We start from the raw sequence: 20,891 nt of genomic DNA, 5'->3' as shown, positions 1-20,891 counted from the left end.
AAGGTCATTTATGTATACTGTGAATAGCAACGGTTCTACGACATTCCCCTGTGGCACACCTGAAATCACTCTTACTTCGGAAGACTTCTCTCCATTGAGAATGACACGCTGCGTTCTGTTATCTAGGAACTCTTCAATCCAATCACACAATTGGTCTGATAGTCCATATGTTCTTACTTTGTTCATTAAACGACTGTGGGGAACTGTATCGAATGCCTTGCGGAAGTCAAGAAACACGGCATCTACCTGTGAACCCGTGTCTATGGCCCTCCGAGTCTCGTGGACGAATAGCACGAGCTGGGTTTCACACGATCGTCTTTTTCAAAACCCATGCTGGTTCCTACAGAGTAGAATTCTAGTCTCCAGGAAAGTCATTATACTTGAACATAATATGTGTTCCAAAATTCTACAACTGATCGATGTTAGAGATATAGGTCTATAGTTCTGCACATCTGTTCGACGTCCCTTACTGAAAATGGGGATGACCTGTGCCCTTTTCCAGTCCTTTGGAACGCTACGCTCTTCTAGAGACCTATGGTACACTGCTGCAAGAAGGGGGGCAAGTTCCTTTGCGTACTCTGTGTAAAATCGAACTGGTATCCCATCAGGTCCAGCGGCCTTTCCTCTTTTGAGCGACTTTAATTGTTTTTCTATCCCTCTGTCATCTGTTTCAATATCTACCATTTTGTCATCTGTGCGACAATCTAGAGAAGGAATTACAGTGCAGTCTTTCTCTGTGGAACAGCTTTGGAAAAAGACATTTAGTATTTCGGCCTTTAGTCTGTCATCCTCTGCTTCAGTACCATTTTGGTCACAGAGTGTCTGGACATTTTGTTTTGATCCACCTACCGCTTTGACATAAGACCAAAATTTCTTAGGATTTTCTGCCAAGTTCTCGAGCACAGCTCAGGTGTTTGGGATCTACACCAGATCAAATTAAAAGAAGACATTGAAGCAATTCAGAGGCAGGCTGCTAGATTCGTTACCAGTATGTTCGAACAACATTCAAGTGTTATGGAAATGCTTCAGAAACTCAAATGGGAATGCCTAGAGGGAAGACGATGTTCTTTTCAAGGAACACTATTGAGAAAGTTTAGAGAACTGGCATTTCAAGCTGATTGCAGAATGATCCTACTACCACCAACATACAATTCGCGTAAGGACCATGAAGATAAGATACAAGAAATAAGGGCTCACATGGAGGCATATAGACAGTTGTTTTTCCCTCACTTTATCTGCAAGTGGAACAGCAAAGGAAACAACTACCGTATTTACTCAAATCTAAGCCGCACTCGAATCTAAGCCGCACCTGAAAAATGAGACTCGAAATAAAGGAAAAAAAATTTCCCAAATCTAAGCCGCACGTGAAATTTGAGACTCGAAATTCAAGGGGGGAGAAAAGTTTTAGGCCGCACCTCCAAATTGAAACAAAGTTGGTCCATTATAATACGAGACACAATTTAGGTCAAATGAATGACGATGCAGCTACAGTAGTTTGGTTTGAGTCGTAAGCTTAGTAGTTAAGCTTTACCAGGTAGCCATTGCTATGCGTCAGGCGCTCCGTCCGTATTTATACGGGTACCCTTCCTTTCTCACATGCTTCGTCTGGTTTGAATCAATTGCTTATTTTGCTTTGATCTGATAAGTGCCGTTTTCTTTGTTATAGGTGTTTACGTCACTCTAAGCTGAAAATGCATTACTGTACTGTGTCATGCATTGTTTGTCGCATTCTGATAGTGCGTGTTTACGGCCTGTCGCCGCTCGTGGCATGGCTTGCTTTTGTGCGTGCTACCGCCGCTTACAATTAAAAAAAAGAGAGAGGAATCGTCTCATTAGCGAAACAACGGCAAGAGACTGCTATTTGTTGTTACTTACACTGCTGCTTTCTTTGATAATGATTAACAAGAACCAAATAATAGACTGCGTATGATAGAACATGTTCTGAATGAGAGTTAGGCGAAAATTATTCTCTGTTTGAAAATCTTTGCGGCCGCTTCTTTAGTACATCAAATTCTGCACAGAAATTAGAGTCATCTTAGATTTAAAAATCTAGTCAGTTGCCGTGCTTCATTTCTGACTGTATAACTATTAGGCATAAGAATAATACAAATATAAACATGACACGATATGTATATTCTTCCGTGTTTGTTGTTGTCTCACTCTAGTTTCGTAGCTTATTAGGCAGACAGGATTTATATGAGATAGCAGCAAACACGAAAGAATACATGGCAAAATGTTTATATCCGTATTCTTTCTTATGGTGAAGAGAATACTGCATGTGATTCACATTTTGTCAGGTTCCTATTAGCAACCATCTCTTCTCATAGTTAGGAAAAAATTCAGAACGTAGAGTTGGCCATATTGACAAACATCCCAAACAATCTTGCCTGTCGGATTTTCGTAGTACATTAAATTTCTGCTACATTCGAAGATTAACAATACGGAATTTGTATTTACTTCATTGGATAATGTATGAAAATGCAGTGGTCGAAACTCAGGGCGGAGAAAAAAAAGCTCATCTTCCACCTTTTTTTTAAATTTATTTACTGACGCAGAGGTTTTGGCGCCAATATTTATCTTTGTGCCTACAAAGCATGCCTGTGTATCGCTACATATATTTGACGGCAGAAGTTGGTTGCGGCGGCACCTACCAACATTTTTTAGAACTTCCGCTTGCTTTGTACTCGATTCTAAGCCGCAGGTGGTTTTTTGGATTACAAAAACCGGAAAAAAAGTACGGCTTAGATTCGAATAAATACGGTCGTAGTAGTAGTACAGGGTACCCTCTGCCATGCACCATACAATGGTTTGTGGAGTACGCATGTGAATGTAGATGCAGCTGTAGATGTAGATGACAACCAAAGGGATCATGTTATTAACAGAAATGGCACCCCAGACCACCACTCCTGGTTGTCGGGCAATATGGCAGGCGACTTCCAGGCTGGTATCCCACTACTGTCTGGTGCGTCTCCAGATGTCTTTGCTGGCCACTGGGGTGCAATTTGAAGCAGGGCTCATCATTGGAGACAATTCTACTGTCCGCCGCTCGTGGTCTCGTGGTAGCGTTCTCGCTTCCCGAGCACGGGGTCCCGGGTTCGATTCCCGGCGGGGTCAGGGATTTTCACCTGCCTCGAGATGACTGAGTGTTTGTGTTGTCCTCATCATTTCATCATCATCCAGGAAAGTGGCGCAATTGGACTGAGCAAAGATTGAGTAATTGTACGGGCGCTGATAACCACGCTGTTGGGCGCCCCACAAACCAATCATCATCATCATCATCATCATCACACAATTCTACTGCAGTCATTAAGATTCCAGGTCAAAGACGTGTCTGGCAAATTGTAAAGCAAATTTCAGTTTTCATTGATAAGTTTATCTCAAACAACTGTCTGCAGTCACTCAAATTTGTAACTCATTTAATATCCACAGAAATCACCAGTGGCTTTTGTAGCAGCACAATGGAGATAAAACTGAATTAATATTCAATGTGTTTAATGCTTTATGTTAATCAGTATGCAAACCCACTTTTGCTTCGTAAAATGTGATCAATATCTGTATAAATAGAAGAAAGACTTACACAAAGTAATAAATACACTCCAAAATGAAAATCGCAAAACTATGCAAGAAAAACTCTCTGAAAAACATACTGTATAGTGTGGCCATGAAGTCCCATCCCCCCCCCCCCCCCCCCCGTCACACACACACACACACACACACACACACACACACAAATAACAACCAAGGAAAATCTCTAAACTTGAACAAATAACATGAAAAACAGTTTTTTAGAGAAGTTGTCTTGAGATACTAACTATGTAGAGCTGCTCTTGAGAGCCAATGCAACATTACTGATGGAGATCTAAGAGACTGGGCCCTCAAATCACAATTGAGGTGAATGTTGCTAATTTCAAGTCTTCTTCAACTTGGTTAAGAAGGTGATAACTTCTGTTTATTGGTACAACACTGAGAAATTGCAGTAAGTTTACAAATGAGATTGCTTACAAATCACTTGCACAACTCATTCTGGAATATTGCTGAAGTACGTGGGACCCATACCAAACAGGACTAACAAGGGATACTGAACATATACAGAGAAGGGCATCATGAATGGTCACAGGTTTGTCTGACTCAAGAGAAAATGTTAAAGAGATGCTGAAGAAACTGAATTGGCTGACTCTTGAAGACACATGAATTATCCTGAGAGAGTCTACTAACAAAGTTTCAAGAACTGGCTTTAGATAATGATTCCCTGAATATACTACAACCCCTTATGTGCTGCTTATATAAAGATCATTAGGACAAAACCAGAATCACTACAGCATGCACAGATGCATTTAAACAATCCTGCTTTCCACGCTCCATACATGGATGGACCGGGAAGAGACCCTAATAACTGGTACAGTGGGACGCACCCTCTGCCATGCACTTCATGATAGTTTGCAGAGTATGGATGTAAATGTAGATATAGACTCAAGAAATCACGCACAATATGGAACTGGAAAACAATGAAGTTTGCTTCAAATAAAAGCGTACAGGAGATACCATTAATTCATGTCATTTGAGGTTTATCAGGATAAATGTATTCTTAAATTTCAGTCATTTGTGGACTATCAGTATGTATTGGCATAATTTACAAATTGCTTTAAGTATGCTCAGTATGCAGCATAATAATCCAAGCAATGCCTGGGACCGTTTATTACTCCACTTCAATTCTGTCTAAATAAAACTAGTAATTACTGTGATAATTAAAGACACAACTGACAGAAGTCATCTGTAATGTAACATGAACTACTGATTTATTTTCCTGTGCTAGTCACCTTCATAAGAATGACGTATACAACAATCTAGCTGTCAATGCAAACTGCCTCTTATTCCGAACGTTAATGATACATGACGTTTTTTGTATGGTTTAGGTGCTTCAAATTTGTTTGTGTCACTCTGGATATTAGAACTATGCAGCACTACCCTCTCTTGTCTACAGGTCACATTTTTATATTTTTGTTGCCTAACTTGAAAATAGCAGCTTCTAATAAAAATGTTCCTCAGTACACAATGAAACTATATTAAATTTCCTAAAATAAGATGCTATTCATTTTTTTCTCTAGGGCTAATGGTTTCTGCATTTCAAGGGATGAAAAAATTGTGTTTTAACATTGTAAAATTAATGTTTATCTCTACATGAAGTGGGTTAAAAACTAAAATTAAATGTGTCAAACAATGGAAAAACCAAGATGGAATGTAACAATATTATGAAAGTGGCTTTAGCTGTCAGAAGCTGTGGTCTTGTTTGTGTGAGTTGCGTTTGAACACGTGTGTGTGTGTGTGTGTGTGTGTGTGTGTGTGTGTGTGTGTCACAGAGAGAGAGAGAGAGAGAGAGAGAGAGAGAGAGAGAGAGAGAGAGAGAGATCGATCTATTTTTGACAAAGGCCTTGTTGGCCAGAAGCTTATTGTGTGACAGTCTCTTTGTTGCACCTACCTGCGACTCAGCATCTCTGCTATTTGGTGAGTAGCAACTATACTTTTATAAAATTAAATGTGTGTACTGTGTTGAAGTGGAGTAGAGCTGTATTAAGGGATAAATTGTGTTCTGTGGGTGTAACACTGTGGAAGGGAGTCTACCCCTCTATGTCATGAGAGGCAACTACAGTGTGTTTCACAAAGTTATACTGACCTTGCATAATGTGCCTTATGAATAACTGGCAATGCAGTGCACAGACATGCCCAGGGGTTGCTTATTTTTTTCAAAATGCATTAACGCTATATGGAGAGAAGATGTGAGTTACTAATAACACTAATGCAAGACAAGCATATGGGCAGAATATATGTAAATCTCTGCATATATTGCACATTAGTAGAGAGAACATTCAGTACAGCAGATGTAGTGTTCTCCCCAGGAAGGCAACTTTGCCCACCATGAGTGCTGCTCACTTTTTGGTTTACAGACAGACTGTACCTCCCCAGCATTTCCTGTCCAGTTCTATTGTGTGAGCAGACAACAAAATAACTTCACTGAGCTTGTATTTATACAGTGGAGTTATTGTCAGTTAATTAAGTGAGTAATTATTTGCAGTTTTTATGAGAGCTATTGCGTAAAAAGCACCAAAAAGCTCAGCAGCTGGATAGCTGGATCTATCAACTACTTAACGCAATGAAGAGCCTGTCCCGAGTGTAACACACTGTCATGTATTTGACAATGTTGATTTCATTGTCTTCGTTATCACTGACTAGAATATTTTTCACAGCATGGGGGTATCAAATGCATCACCCCAGCCTCAGCTATCCCAACATCTGAAGAAGCCCAGAGGCTTACATTGTCTCCCTCTACAACAGAAGTACAGAACTTCAGATATTTAAAACTGAGTCACGCAAAGCATCCCAGCAGATTACTGTTCTGGACTTGAACACAAACCAGTACCATTCCAAAGGGCACATGCACACCCGTATTAGAAGGTACACCATCGATTTGTAGTAAGTAGCTCTACCTGGTGCAGCCCATTCTACAAGTGCCAGCAATTTCTGAATGGAAAATATTTATGTTACCTACAAGTAACACAATAACAACACAATTAATGATGAGATAAATACAATAACTTTGTGGACATTCATTAATTCACAACCATGTGACTGCAACACAATTACACAGCTTTACAATACGCTATCAATAATGTACAGCAGTGAGGTGCTACAATTACCAACCCAGTCCCTTACCCACCAAAACTACATAAGTCACTCTCATCACATTTAAAAATTAAATGTTACTCGGTCACTGTTTATACGAATGAATTTCATATAAAAGCTCACTTACGAACTGGAACTAAGTACTCATATAATGAACTGAAAGTAACTCAACTATAAAAACACGTTCTCGGTGAAGTTATTTTGTCTATTCACAGAAGTGAAGTGGACAGAAAATGCTGGGAAGTGATAGTATGTCTTTAAACTGAAAATTGAGCAGTGTCAGTGGTGAAGGAAGTCACACTTCCCTGAAGAAGACTACTGCTGGCGAACAGGATGACTAAGAATCAATTTCCCACTAGCAATGTACAACAGTGTGAAGAGATATATGCAGGTTCTGTGAATCTCCATTCCGTACATGCATTTTGCAGAAATAAACGTGCCATGAGCAGGCCTATGCACTGTGTCACCAGTGATTTATAAGGCACATTGCAGATGGTCAGTATATCTTTGTGAAACACCTTGTAATTGCTTCTTGTGACATAATGTGGTAGATAAGAGTGGGGAATTACCTGCTCGATCTTCATTTTGCAGGCCTATGAAGGAGGGGTGTGCATGAAAACAATCCTGGACCTACCACCCTCTCGTACATTCCTGCCCCTCCATCCTGTTACATTCATGGAACAAACTTTATTCCTTAATACAGCTCTAATGCACTTAGATGTGGTACATACATTCTGATAATTTTATACCATTAACACAATGTTTTTTATAATCTGCAATTTTTTCATCCCCCGCTACACAGATACAATTAGTCCTTGAGAAAAAAAATGAATGGGACCATTTTTATAGGAAATTTAATACAATTTAACTGTGTACTGGGAAAAATTTTTGCTAAAAACAGCTGTTTCCGAGTTATTCACGAAAAACATAAAAGAGTGACCTTAAAATGCCCCTCTCCCCCCCCCCTCCCCACCTGTTCCCCAACCACACCCTAACACACACACACACACACACACACACACACACACACACACACACACACACACACACACCACTGGTCAGGATTTTCAGTACATTGTTAATGACCCTTCCTGCTACAACTGCTCAAAAATTTGTGACTGCACCAACTTTTCTCCAGATTTTGAACTGTAGTAACATTATAAGTTAACTCATATCAGCAGAATCACAAAATTGATAAGAGAAATTTCAGTGCGTCCTCTTTGTTTGTGGAGTTTCAGCAGAGTTATTTGGAGAAGCAACTATGAGAAAGGATATACAAAATACACTGAAGAGCCAAAGAAACTGGTACACCTGCCTAATATTGTGTAGGACCCCCGCGAGCACGCAGAAGTGCTGCAAAATGACATGGCATGGACCCGACTAATGTCTGAAGTAGTGCTGGAAGGAAGTGACACTATGAATCCTACAAGGATGTCCATAAATCCGTAAGAGTACAAGGGAGGTGGTAATCTCTTCTGAACAACACATTCCAAATCATCCCAGATATGCTCAATAATGTTCATGTCTGGGGAGTTTGGTGACCAGTAGAAGTGTTTAAACTCAGTGTGTTCTTGGAGCCACTCTGTAGCAATTCTGGATGTGTGGGGGTGTCGCATTGTCCTGCTGCAATTGCCCAAGTCCATCAGAATGCACAATGGACATGAATGGATGCACGTGATCAGACAGAATGCTTATGTACGTGTCACCTGCCAGAGTCGTATCTAGACATATCAGGGGTCCCACATCACTCCAACAGCACAACCCCACACCATTACAGACCGTCCACCAGCTTGAACATTCTTCTGCTGACATGCAGGGTCCATGGATTCACGATGATGTCTCCATACTTGTACACATCCATCCGCCCAATACAATTTGAAATGAGATTTGTCCAACCAGGCAACATGTTTCCAGAACAGTCCAATGTTCGTGTCGACAAGCCCAGGTGAGGGGTAAAGCTTTGCGTCATGCGGTCATTAATGATACATAAGTGGGCCATCAGCTCTGAAAGCCCATATCAATGATATTTTGTTGATTGGTTTGCACACTAACGCTTGCTGATGGCCCAGCATTGAAATTTGCAGCAATATGCAGAAGGGTTGCACTCCTGTCACATTGAACGATTCTCTTCAGTCATTGTTGGTCCCATTCTTGCAGGATCTTTTTCCAGCCGCAGCGATATGAGAGATCTGATGTTTTATTGGATTCCTGATATTCACGGTACACTTGTCGTATGGGAAAATCCCCACTTCATCACTACCTCGGAGATGATGGGTCCCATTGCTTGTGCACCGACTACAGCACCATGTTCAAAGTCACTTAAATCTTGATGAAAATGAAATGAAATGTCGTGTGACGAGGGCCTCCCGTCGGGTAGACCGCTCGCCTGGTGCAAGTCTTTCGATTTGACGCCACTTCGCCAACTTGCACGTCGATGGGGATGGAATGATGATGATTAGGACAACACAACATCCAGTCCCTGAGTGGACAAAATCTCTGACCCAGGCAGGAATCGAACCCAGGCCCATAGGATTGACAGTCTGTCGTGCTGACCACTCAGCTACCGGGGGCCATTGTAGCAGCAGTAACCAATGTAACAACTGTGTCAGGCACTTGTTGTCCTACATAGGAGTTTCCGACCACAGTGCCATCTTCTGCATGTCTACATATCTCTGTATTTGAATATGCATGCCTATACCAATGTCTTTGGCACTTCAGTGTATGTTAATCTAACTCAATCATTCCAAAAATATATCTTACAACAAAGGATTATCTCCTAAAATGGCAGGAATATAGTACATTGGAACTAACAGTAAATTCTATTACTGTATAAGAAAAGAATGCTACAGTTCACAGAAATCAAAATCGAAGATAAGTCAGATTAGAGACTTGAAAACATGTTTACATCACAGGCTTCATAAAACACTGATGAACACTATGACAAATGTTTTGTCAATAATCCATGCTAAAGTGAGATTAATAGTGACAGTGACAAATACAATACTAAAAGAAGTAATTCTCTAATATACTCTTCAGTGAATATTAGCTTCACTTCAGAAATAAGTGAAGTACACAGTCATAAAAATTCTTTGATACAAGGAAAATATTTAATAAAGAGCATGAGTGTTTGTGTGTAAACCAAAGTTCCCCCCCCCCCCCCCTCGGCAATTGCTTCTAATTAATATTGCAATTACTGAGCACAAGTAGACAGTCAATTCATGCTCATAAATGTCCAGCATGTTAACAACTGTACAAATGATGTGATCCACATCGTAAAATTTATCATAAATTGTATCAATGTAACATATGCATTCCCTAAATTATTTTTGTAATAGTCTCATAAAGGACTACTTCTTCTGGCCTGTCATACAGTTTCTTTAATACTGGCTTCCAAGGGACACGTATTTGTGCTCCAAAATTTAATGGTTGTGTTATAGTGACAATAACACTTCTTAGCACTAACAGAATGTACACAAATAAATGTTAATTACTTTCACTCTACAATTAAGAACTTGGTGAAAATGTGACTTAAGCAACTGGGTAAATAAGATGTATATTGGAAACATGCAAGAATTATACAGAATAACACAGACATTCATAATTACAAACTACAGCAAGTTTTGGACCGAAAAACAAAGAAGTAAAGACAAATTAGATATAAAGTGACTCAAAATATCATACATCTAGATAAAGTGCATAGTGCTGGTAAAATACCTAAACTTTTTTCTAAGACACAAGCAAACAAAAGTTACCCTTTCAGAGAGACACTGTGTTTCATTTTACTGCACTGTTAGTACATGAGTATGTGCTTCTTCCACATAAATAATGAGAACAAAAATTATTATTATGTATTTGTATCAGCAATTACTAACTGATGTTTTGGGGCCAGATTTCAATGACAATTAAGGATTTTAAGTTACATTATTACGAGGTGCTGTAAATATGGCATATCTGTGATTTTGACGCACAACAGCAAGGCTGAAAAGTTAAGTTGTGTATTGATACCAATCAGATATACCATGAAACATTTTATATTCCAGATCAGTTCCTTGTGCATAAATTAGAATAACAGACAGGTCAGCCACACAATCAAAGTTCAGGTAGAGAGCAGTTTTAGGAAATTTAAAGTAGCTCAATCTGAAACTGCTATCCAGAATTTGAAGATTACACTATGCCTGCTCTGACTGAAACATCACCCACCTGACAGTTCAATTTGTCAAGCTATTTTATACAAGTAAACATAATGATTCAGTAGTAGGTTGCTTTCAAGTAATCACCTGACAGTTTGCCACACATGAGAATTGCTTTGTTTCTGGTGTGTTGAGTGACATATATTCAGCAGTTTCTAGAGAGTTTACCCACACTTTTTTTAAATTTCAGAACATTACTGTATAAATACAAAACAGTCACACTTATTGTTTGTGTGTCAGATTATTTAATTATTTCTTCTGTGGACCTCAAAACAATTTTTGGGAATTATTTTCCCCATAAACAGAATTACGACTTTCAAAAATGTGACCAAAATTTGGTCTAAAATCTGAACTTACTATGTATGTTTAGGAAGTAAATTGTGACACTTCCTTAGAGCCATTTTCTAATGTTAAAATGGGGAATTCATTATGTATGAAATTACAAAACATAACAATGAAAATTTCAAAATACAACTAAGTGCACTAATAGTGATCAAAATGAAACTGAATTAAGTGTCTAGCAACAACAATAATAATATTTTAACTTTTTTTTTAGAAAGAACAAAACAGTACACAAGGGCACTATATGGACAGCAGGCTGCAGAGTGGTCTGTGGTGGGGAGCGTACCTGCACCCTCACCTGGGTCAGCGCCTCCATCCTTTGTTTCAGTTCTTCCTCCATCTCTGGTAGCTTTGCAAATTGTGCAAGTTTCTGTTCAGAGAGCTCCAGTTTCTCCTGGATGGCATTTATCTTCTCCTCTTGCAACTGTTAACACAGAGAATTGATTTATTTTTTCAAAATAAGTTGAGAATATTTCATACACATGTGTGTGTGTGTGTGTGTGTGTGTGTGTGTGTGTGTGTGTATGTGTGTGTAACATTTTTTGATGAGGTAAGCTACTTCAGACACTTTATATTGTAACAACATATTGGGTTTGCTGCATCAATGGATTAGTGCTACTGCCATACAAAACAAGTGAACCACAACTATCTCCTTTTCATAGGTGATTGTCTACAGTGGTTAAATAATTTGGAAAAAGCGTATTTTTGCCATCAGCTGTAAATTTTGTTTATTCTCACTGGTTTTGATGGTTACAATCATCTTCAAGGAGAAAACATTGTAAATCAATGGATCATCCATATATTCCCACCAAGTATGAGCCATACAAATGTAAAACATATATAATTGTCATAATACACTTTCTTAACACAGTCCATATAAATACACTGTGCCTTTTCAAAGTTACAGTAGTGCATGTTTGGTGATAACTCCACGCTTAATAATGACTGGTCACTTACTAAGTGTGGAGTTATCACCAAATGTGCATTACTGTAATTGTGCCATGGCACATTGTGTTAATATGGACTGTGTTAAGACAGACTATTATGACAATTATACATGTTTTACATTTGTGTTGCTCACGTATGATGGAAATACATGGTTGACCCATTGATGTAAAACATTTTTCTCCTTGAAGATTATTGTAACCATTAGAGAATAAACATAAAATTGAACAGCTGATGGCACAAATATGATTTTTCCAAACTACACTCCTGGAAATGGAAAAAAGAACACATTGACACCGGTGTGTCAGACCCACCATACTTGCTCTGGACACTGCGAGAGGGCTGCACAAGCAATGATCACACGCACGGCACAGCGGACACACCAGGAACCGCGGTGTTGGCCGTCGAATGGCGCTAGCTGCGCAGCATTTGTGCACCGCCGCCGTCAGTGTCAGCCAGTTTGCCGTGGCATACGGAGCTCCATCGCAGTCTTTAACACTGGTAGCATGCCGCGACAGCGTGGACGTGAACCGTATGTGCAGTTGACGGACTTTGAGTGAGGGCGTATAGTGGGCATGCGGGAGGCCGGGTGGACGTACCGCCGAATTGCTCAACACGTGGGGCGTGAGGTCTCCACAGTACATCGATGTTGTCGCCAGTGGTCGGCGGAAGGTGCACGTGCCCGTCGACCTGGGACCGGACCACAGCGACGCACGGATGCACGCCAAGACCGTAGGATCCTACGCAGTGCCGTAGGGGACCGCACCGCCACTTCCCAGCAAATTAGGGACACTGTTGCTCCTGGGGTATCGGCGAGGACCATTCGCAACCGTCTCCATGAAGCTGGGCTACGGTCCCGCACACCGGTAGGCCGTCTTCCGCTCACGCCCCAACATCGTGCAGCCCGCCTCCAGTGGTGTCGCGACAGGCGCGAATGGAGGGACGAATGGAGACGTGTCGTCTTCAGCGATGAGAGTCGCTTCTGCCTTGGTGCCAATGATGGTCGTATGCGTATTTGGCGCCGTGCAGGTGAGCGCCACAATCAGGACTGCATACGACCGAGGCACACAGGGCCAACACCCGGCATCATGGTGTGGGGAGCGATCTCCTACACTGGCCGTACACCACTGGTGATCGTCGAGGGGACACTGAATAGTGCACGGTACATCCAAACCGTCATCGAACCCATCGTTCTACCATTCCTAGACCGGCAAGGGAACTTGCTGTTCCAACAGGACAATGCACGTTCACATGTATCCCGTGCCACCCAACGTGCTCTAGAAGGTGTAAGTCAACTACCCTGGCCAGCAAGATCTCCGGATCTGTCCCCCATTGAGCATGTTTGGGACTGGATGAAGCGTCGTCTCACGCGGTCTGCACGTCCAGCACGAACGCTGGTCCAACTGAGGCGCCAGGTGGAAATGGCATGGCAAGCCGTTCCACAGGACTACATCCAGCATCTCTACGATCGTCTCCATGGGAGAATAGCAGCCTGCATTGCTGCGAAAGGTGGATATACACTGTACTAGTGCCGACATTGTGCATGCTCTGTTGCCTGTGTCTATGTGCCTGTGGTTCTGTCAGTGTGATCATGTGATGTATCTGACCCCAGGAATGTGTCAATAAAGTTTCCCCTTCCTGGGACAATGAATTCACGATGTTCTTATTTCAATTTCCAGGAGTGTATCTCTATGCTGCATTTAATCAATATACTCTCTGTTCCATCTCATTGACAGGTTTACAGTCAAAAGTCTGGGAATGCAAGGTCAAACAAGAGTCAAGTAACATATTAATTAATTCCCATCACCTACTTGCCATGAACTAGTTATGGTGGTAAAATCAGAGATTCTAGCTCATACAGATATCTATTGACAGTAGTTGTTCCCATGCATCAATCATGAATTGAGTGTGAAATGGAGGACACTATACTGGTACATGTAGAACTTTTTGCAACATACACTGTGGCTTGTGGAGGTGTGGAGAGAGCGAGAGAGAGAGTGTATGTAACTTACAGGCACTCAACACCAAGGTTATAAGCACCCTTACACACATTAAAAGAAACGAATGTGGATAAAATGTCTAAAATTGTTGTTAAACAGTGAGAAGGAAACCTATAAAATGACACTCAATGACTTCCAATAACACTCAATGAGTTCCACCCAATCATGTTGAGTCACACAATCACTCTATCTCATAGGCTTTAATAAAATAGAGAACAGAGAAAGAAACTATTACTGGGATTAAAACATACAGAAAAGCTATAATAAAAGCACAGCAGAAATGTGACTGGCTGACCACTTACAAAAAATATAGGTGAGCCAGTCACCTTGTTAACACATCTCCCTAAATGTTTTTGAAACAGGTTGGACACAAGACAAAATCTTAAAACTCTGACAAAATTCATTTCAATGTCACTTAAAAGAGAGGGTAACTCTGCCGCTGCCCTCCGGTCTGAAAATGAACACACTCTAGTAAAATGTGACACACAGTTACCTGTATGCCACGAGAACCACACACTGGAGGATCCACTCACCAGAACAAGAAGTCATGTGCCAGAGGACTGTGGCCTTTGCAAAGACAAATAAGCATGACTTCACCCCATCTTCATGGCCAAAAGGAGGTACACCACGGCTGTGTAGTGGGCTTTACTAGAGACAGCTTATTATCAGGCATTTCCAGACGCTCTTCTTCCCTTCGGCGTATGACTGTACCTCAACAGTCAGACAAGAGCCTGCAGAGGGATGTCACACTGAACTAATAAAGGATCAAGACATGCATCCTTGGTAACTACATCCCTCTTTTCATTCCCTGCAATATCATGCGCCCTGGTACCCAGCAGAAGGACACCTCCTTTTCCAGACATTGCAGCTAGATGAGGCCATCTCTGATATCCTGAACAGCTTTATCATCTGGGTACAAAGTTTGCAGACACTGAAGGGCACTCAGGGAGTTGGAACAAACAAGGAATTTAACAGGCAAGGCACACCTCATCTGCTCCAGTGCCCTCAAGATTGTGGACAGTTCAGCGTCAAGTACAGTGAACTCTGGAGGCAATTGAATCTTGAGGACACAATCTGGGAAAACAACAAAGCATCCAACAGAGTTCCCCTGTTTAAACCCATCTGTGAAGACAGCTACATAGTTGTGGTGCCCATTTAAAATGTCGAAAAATGTTGCATTAAAAACAGAAGCAGAGTGCAGTCTCTCCTGTACAGCACAAAATCTAAAATTACTCTGGGCCTCAGCTGTAAGCAGGGTGGCAGTCGGTAGAAACCCCAGATCTGAGCCGTACATGCCCAACACCAAGGGACTCCAGAACACATTTTGCACAGATCACAAATGGCCTCATTGCCCATGAATATTTTGTAAAGAGGTGTTCCATAGTTGGACGATCAACAGTATAGTATGCTGGGGAATAGGAAGTAGCAAGAGCTGACACCCCTGATGCACCATGAGAAGCTGCCACTGGATGGTAAGTGCAGTTCACCAGCCTCACAGTAATGACAGAACACTGGATCCTGGCTGATAGTGGCAACATCCTCTGCCATTGTCTGCACAATGTCTCCAGGTGTCATTTGGATACACCCCAATCCAACAACACTGCTATAGGTGACCAACTGCCTTGTGGGCTGAGAAGCTTCCTCTGGAACAGGGTAGATGACTGCATCCGGCTCATCACCCACAGATAACGCCTGAAACCTGTTTGTCAAACGAACTGAGGAGGCCCTATGATCAGCACTTCAGAAAGTCTTTTGCTGCCTGTCAGACCTTAGAATGATCTCCCACTTGACAACAGGTGAGTGGTCAACCTCAGTGCAGGCAGTATCCGGGGCATTCAGAGCAATGGACTGATCGGGGGACATGTGGGTCATGCTCGGCATCCCCCGCATCCCCACGTCTGATCCCCAATGGTGATACCCCTTGGCAGCAGCATCAAGCTGTGTGATTGAAGCCAACACTGCCTGGAGCTGTGAGCAAAGGGTCATCGACTCAACTCACATCTATACACAGCAATCACAATGCCTATCCATTACTGAAGTCACTCCTGTTTGAAATCCATAAAAATATGTATAACCGAACGGTGCACTCACCTTATTAGCAGCAGGAACACATGATGTTCTCTCACTGATGGTCTAACCGTCACTGAGCTGTTCCTTATGGGAAATGTGTGTTGGCTACAGTAGAATTATTCAGCAGTCAACTTCAAATGGCAGCTCTTTAAATGTTCTCAATAGCATTCTGCAAAAAGAATATCATCTTCCCTCCCGTGATTGCCACTTGAGTTAACGAAGCATCTCTGTAATAGTCATGTGTCGACTGAACCTACTAGTAACAAATCCAGCAGCTCACCTCTGAATTACTTCAATGTCTTCCTTCAATCTGACATGCTAGGAATCCCAAACACGCTAACAGTACTAAAGAATGGGTCACATTAATACCCTATACCTGTTCTCCTTTACAGATGAAGCACACCTTCTTAAAATTCTCCCAGTAAACTGAAGTCAGCCATTCCCCTTCCCCACTACCATCCTTACATGCACACTCTATTTCATATCGTTTTGCAATGTTGATGATGATGATGATGTTTGGTTTGTGGGGCGCTCAACTGCGTGGTTATCAGCGCCCGTACAATTACCCAATCTTTGCTCAGTCCAATTTCGCCACTTTCCGGGATGATGATGAAATGATGAGGACAACACAAACACCCAGTCATCTCGAGGCAAGTGAAAATCCCTGACCCCGCTGGGAATCGAACCCGGGACCCCGTGCTCGGGAAGCGAGAACGCTACAGCGAGACCACGAGCGGTGGACTTTTGCAATGTTAAACCAAGATATTTCACTAAAGTGACTACATCAAGCTGCACCCTACTGATGCTGTATCTAAAAATTACGGGGTTGTTTTCTCAACTCATATGCATTAACTTACATTTTTCTACATTATAGCAAGCTGTCATTCATGACACCAACTAGAAATTTTGTCTAAGTCATTTTGTATCCTCCTACAATCATTCAACAGTGACACCTTCCTATACACCATAGTATCATCAGCAAACAGCAGCAGATTGCTGCTCAATCTGTCCATCAGATTATTTATGTATATAGAGAATAAAAGTGGTTGTACCATGCTTCCCTGGATCACTCCTAACAATGACAATGAAGACAATGATGACAATGACAATAATGATGACAGTAAATCTACAGGAACTCAACTACATGGTTATTGGCCTTTGGACTCTCTCTTGTCATCTGAAGATACAGGTATGGGCATCTTTTTTGTCCTCGTCTTTGTTCAATAGAAATAAACTGATTGCACGTTTTGTACTAGGTACGTGAATGGGAAACTAGCCTACTAAAATTCATCTGTTGAAATATAAAAGTAAGATCATCATACATAGGAAGTATGAAAGATGGCTTATAGTCATTTCATCATCTGCTCGAATCTGTGACAGGTGGTGTCCTAGGTCCATCTGATGATGCACGGCTTGGGTACTTGTACAATGTTTGAGGATGTAGTGCACCATTCAATGTTTCTTCTTGTTATGGTATAGAAGTTCAAGAGTTATTTTGCTATGTACAATTCTGAGACTGCATCAGGAAATACCCTCCTCCTTGAGCTTCATAGCAAAGTATTCCACACCTTGTTGGTGTTTTTGATAGTCTGTAGTTCATTGACTTGCACACAATATTTCCATTTGTCTTCCCACTGTTTCGGGTTATGGCATTGAATATGTGTCCTAAATTTAGCACTTTTGGATAGCACTTGTTGACTGTTTGCAAAGCACTCAAAAAGTACTGCATATAATGGAATTATGTTGAGGGAAAGTCATTATGTACTGCAGTGCTCTATGTCAATGACAGGATTTTTATCTGTTATTTATCACTTCTTTCACCTGTGGCACTGTTTGTTGATGTGAAAAATCCTGAGCTACACCACAGTTTGGAATTCATGTTAAACTGTAGATCACCCTACAACTGACTGGTTAAGTCAGTTCAAAGATCACAGGAAGGCAATGGAATACTGCCTCCAACAGCACCATGCCTAGAAAAGCACTGTGGTGTTCAAAACAATCTTCACACTGATCACTGCTTCACTTACTGTGGATGACTATTAACTCTGCAGTGCAAAAATTGCATTATTTTGCTAGAGAACATTGTTGTCGATTCCAGCAATGTATGTACACATAGTTGACTTTTTCATTATTTTTGGCATCATCAGTGTACAGGGGATTCAAATGTGGATACTCTTCGATGACTGAATAAAATGCACAGCGAAAGAAATTGGGAGCTACACTACTGGCCATTAAAATTGCTACACCAAGAAGAAATGCAGATGATAAACGGGTATTATTTGCACAAATATATTATACTAGAATGGACATGTGATTACATTTTCATGCAATTTTGGTGCATAGATTCTGAGAAATCAGTACCCAGAACAACCACCTCTGTCCATAATAACGGCCTTGATACGCCTGGGTATTGAGTCAAACAGAGCTTGGATGGCGTGTACAGGTACAGCTGCCCATGCAGCTTCAACACAATACCACAGTTCATCAAGAGTAGTGACTGGCGTATTGTGACGAGCCAGTTGCTCAGCCACCATTGACCAGATGTTTTCAATTGGTGAGAGATCTGGAGAATGTGCTGGCCAGGACAGCAGTCGAACATTTTCTGTATCCAGAAAGGCCCGTACAGGACCTGCAACATTGGGTCGTGCATTATCCTGCTGAAATGTAGGGTTCCGCAGGGATCGAACAAAGGGTAGAGCCACAGGTTGTAACACATCTGAAATGTAACATCCACTGTTCAAAGTGCCGTCAATGCAAACAAGAGGTGACCGAGACATGTAACCAATGGCACCCCATACCATCACGCCGGGTGATACGTCAGTATGGCGATGACGAATACACGCTTCCAATGTGCATCCACTGCGATGTCGCCAAATACGGATACAACCATCATGATGCTGTAAACAGAACCTGGACTCATCCGAAAAAATGACGTTTTGCCATTCGTGCACCCAGGTTCGTTGTGGAGTATACCATCCCAGCCGCTCCTGTCTGTGATGCAGCGTCAAGGATAGCCACAGCCAGGGACTCCGAGCCGATAGCCCTTGCTGCTGCAAACATTGTCGAACTGTTTGTGCAGATGGTTGTTGTCTTGCAAACATCCCCATCTGTTGACTCAGGGCTAAGGGATCAAGACATGGCTGCACGATTCATTACAGTCATGCGGATAATGTCTGTCATCTTGACTGCTAGTGATACGAGGCCATTGGGATCCAGCATGGCGTTCCGTATTACTCTCCTGAACCCACCGATTCCATATTCTGCTAACAGTCATTGGATCTCGACCAACGCGAGCAGCAATGTCGCGGTACAATAAACCGCAATCGCGACAGGCTACAATCTGACCTTCATCAAAATTGGAAATGTGATGGTACGCATTTCTCCTCCTTACAAGAGGCTTACAAGAGGCATCACAACAACGTACATACAATGCCGGTCAACTGCTGTTTGTGTATGAGAAATCGGTTGAAAACTTTCCTCATGTCAACATGTTGTAGGTGTCACCACCGGCGCCAACCTTGTGTGAATGCTCTGAAAAGCTAATCATTTGCATATAACAGCATCTTATTCCTGTCGGTTAAATTTCACGTATGTAGCACGTCAACTTCGTGGTGTAGCAATTTTAATGGCCAGTAGTGTATATCATCTTTGGTGTCACACCGTAGGTCCATCATTAATATTGGTTGGGGAACATACCACAGAGGCATTTGTGACTGGAAGCATAGCATGCTCATGTCCTGATGACATTGTTGTTGCCAGAGGTCTTCCAGTTGTAGTGCTGCTAGTTGTGCTGTTCTAATGTGAGTCATGAGTAACTGGGTCACCGGATTGTGATATAAAGTGGAATGGCAGAAGTTGTTTGGCAGATGATTAACCATGATGCATAGTTAAATTCAGTGGTAGTATTCTCACTTCTACCAGAAGGCCATTGACTAGGTCCAGTCGGAAAGCTCCAGTTGCCAAACGGACTCCATTGTGGCATATAGAGTATAATATTTCTAGTACTGCTAACCCATAAACAAAGCTTCCATAGCCCAAACAGGATAAAATGGAGACTTTATAAAATTTTAATAAAACTGATTCACACCCCAGTATTTGTTATCAAGGAAAAGGAGATTATCGAGTTTTTTGATGCAAAAAGTCTTGAACATGTAAGTTTATTATCAAAAAGAAGTCCTAGAAATGGGTCCTGGTCCACTACTTCCAGTAATTGGGTTTCGAGTTATAGTTCTGGATGAGGACGGACAGAATTTATTCCACAAAAAGAGTGTGACGCATGGTTTGGTATCCATGGTTCAGCATCTATTTTTGTGCCTTCTATACATCTGTAGGTGGCATTATGCTATGCATAACAATACAAAACTACAATATAAACAAAAATCATCATCATACAGTGCTGGTGTGCCTGTATCTCCCATCATGTCTACTATGCCATATACTACAATTCCGAAATGTTTGACACTTAAAACTGATATCTGTGGTATTCCATTTTCCCCACACATATTTAACTGAGAGTTATGCCCATCCTCACTCTAAACAGTTCAATCACTTTAAAAAATTGTATGAACACAGGTAAATTTTCTCGAAAACTCCACTTGGGTATAGTTGATAAAACAAGATGCTAGCACATTGTCTTGGGTAAATAAAAAATACTGCAATCAGATAT

General features: G+C 41.5%; 1 protein-coding gene across 1 annotated transcript in view; it reads right to left on the bottom strand.

Moving 5' to 3' along the window:
- The window catches only part of LOC126183371 (liprin-alpha-1), a 1,187,054-nt gene that overhangs the window by 165,947 nt on the left and 1,000,216 nt on the right, over positions 1–20,891 (bottom strand). The window contains exon 11 of the mRNA XM_049925301.1: positions 11,497–11,634. Coding sequence (XP_049781258.1) covers positions 11,497–11,634 — 138 coding nt within the window. The remainder of the gene's footprint in view (positions 1–11,496; positions 11,635–20,891) is intronic.

The sequence above is a fragment of the Schistocerca cancellata genome, chromosome 4 (assembly GCF_023864275.1).
Source record: "Schistocerca cancellata isolate TAMUIC-IGC-003103 chromosome 4, iqSchCanc2.1, whole genome shotgun sequence".
Classification (NCBI taxonomy): Eukaryota; Metazoa; Arthropoda; class Insecta; order Orthoptera; family Acrididae; genus Schistocerca; species Schistocerca cancellata.
This window is presented reverse-complemented; position numbering and strand designations above follow the sequence as displayed.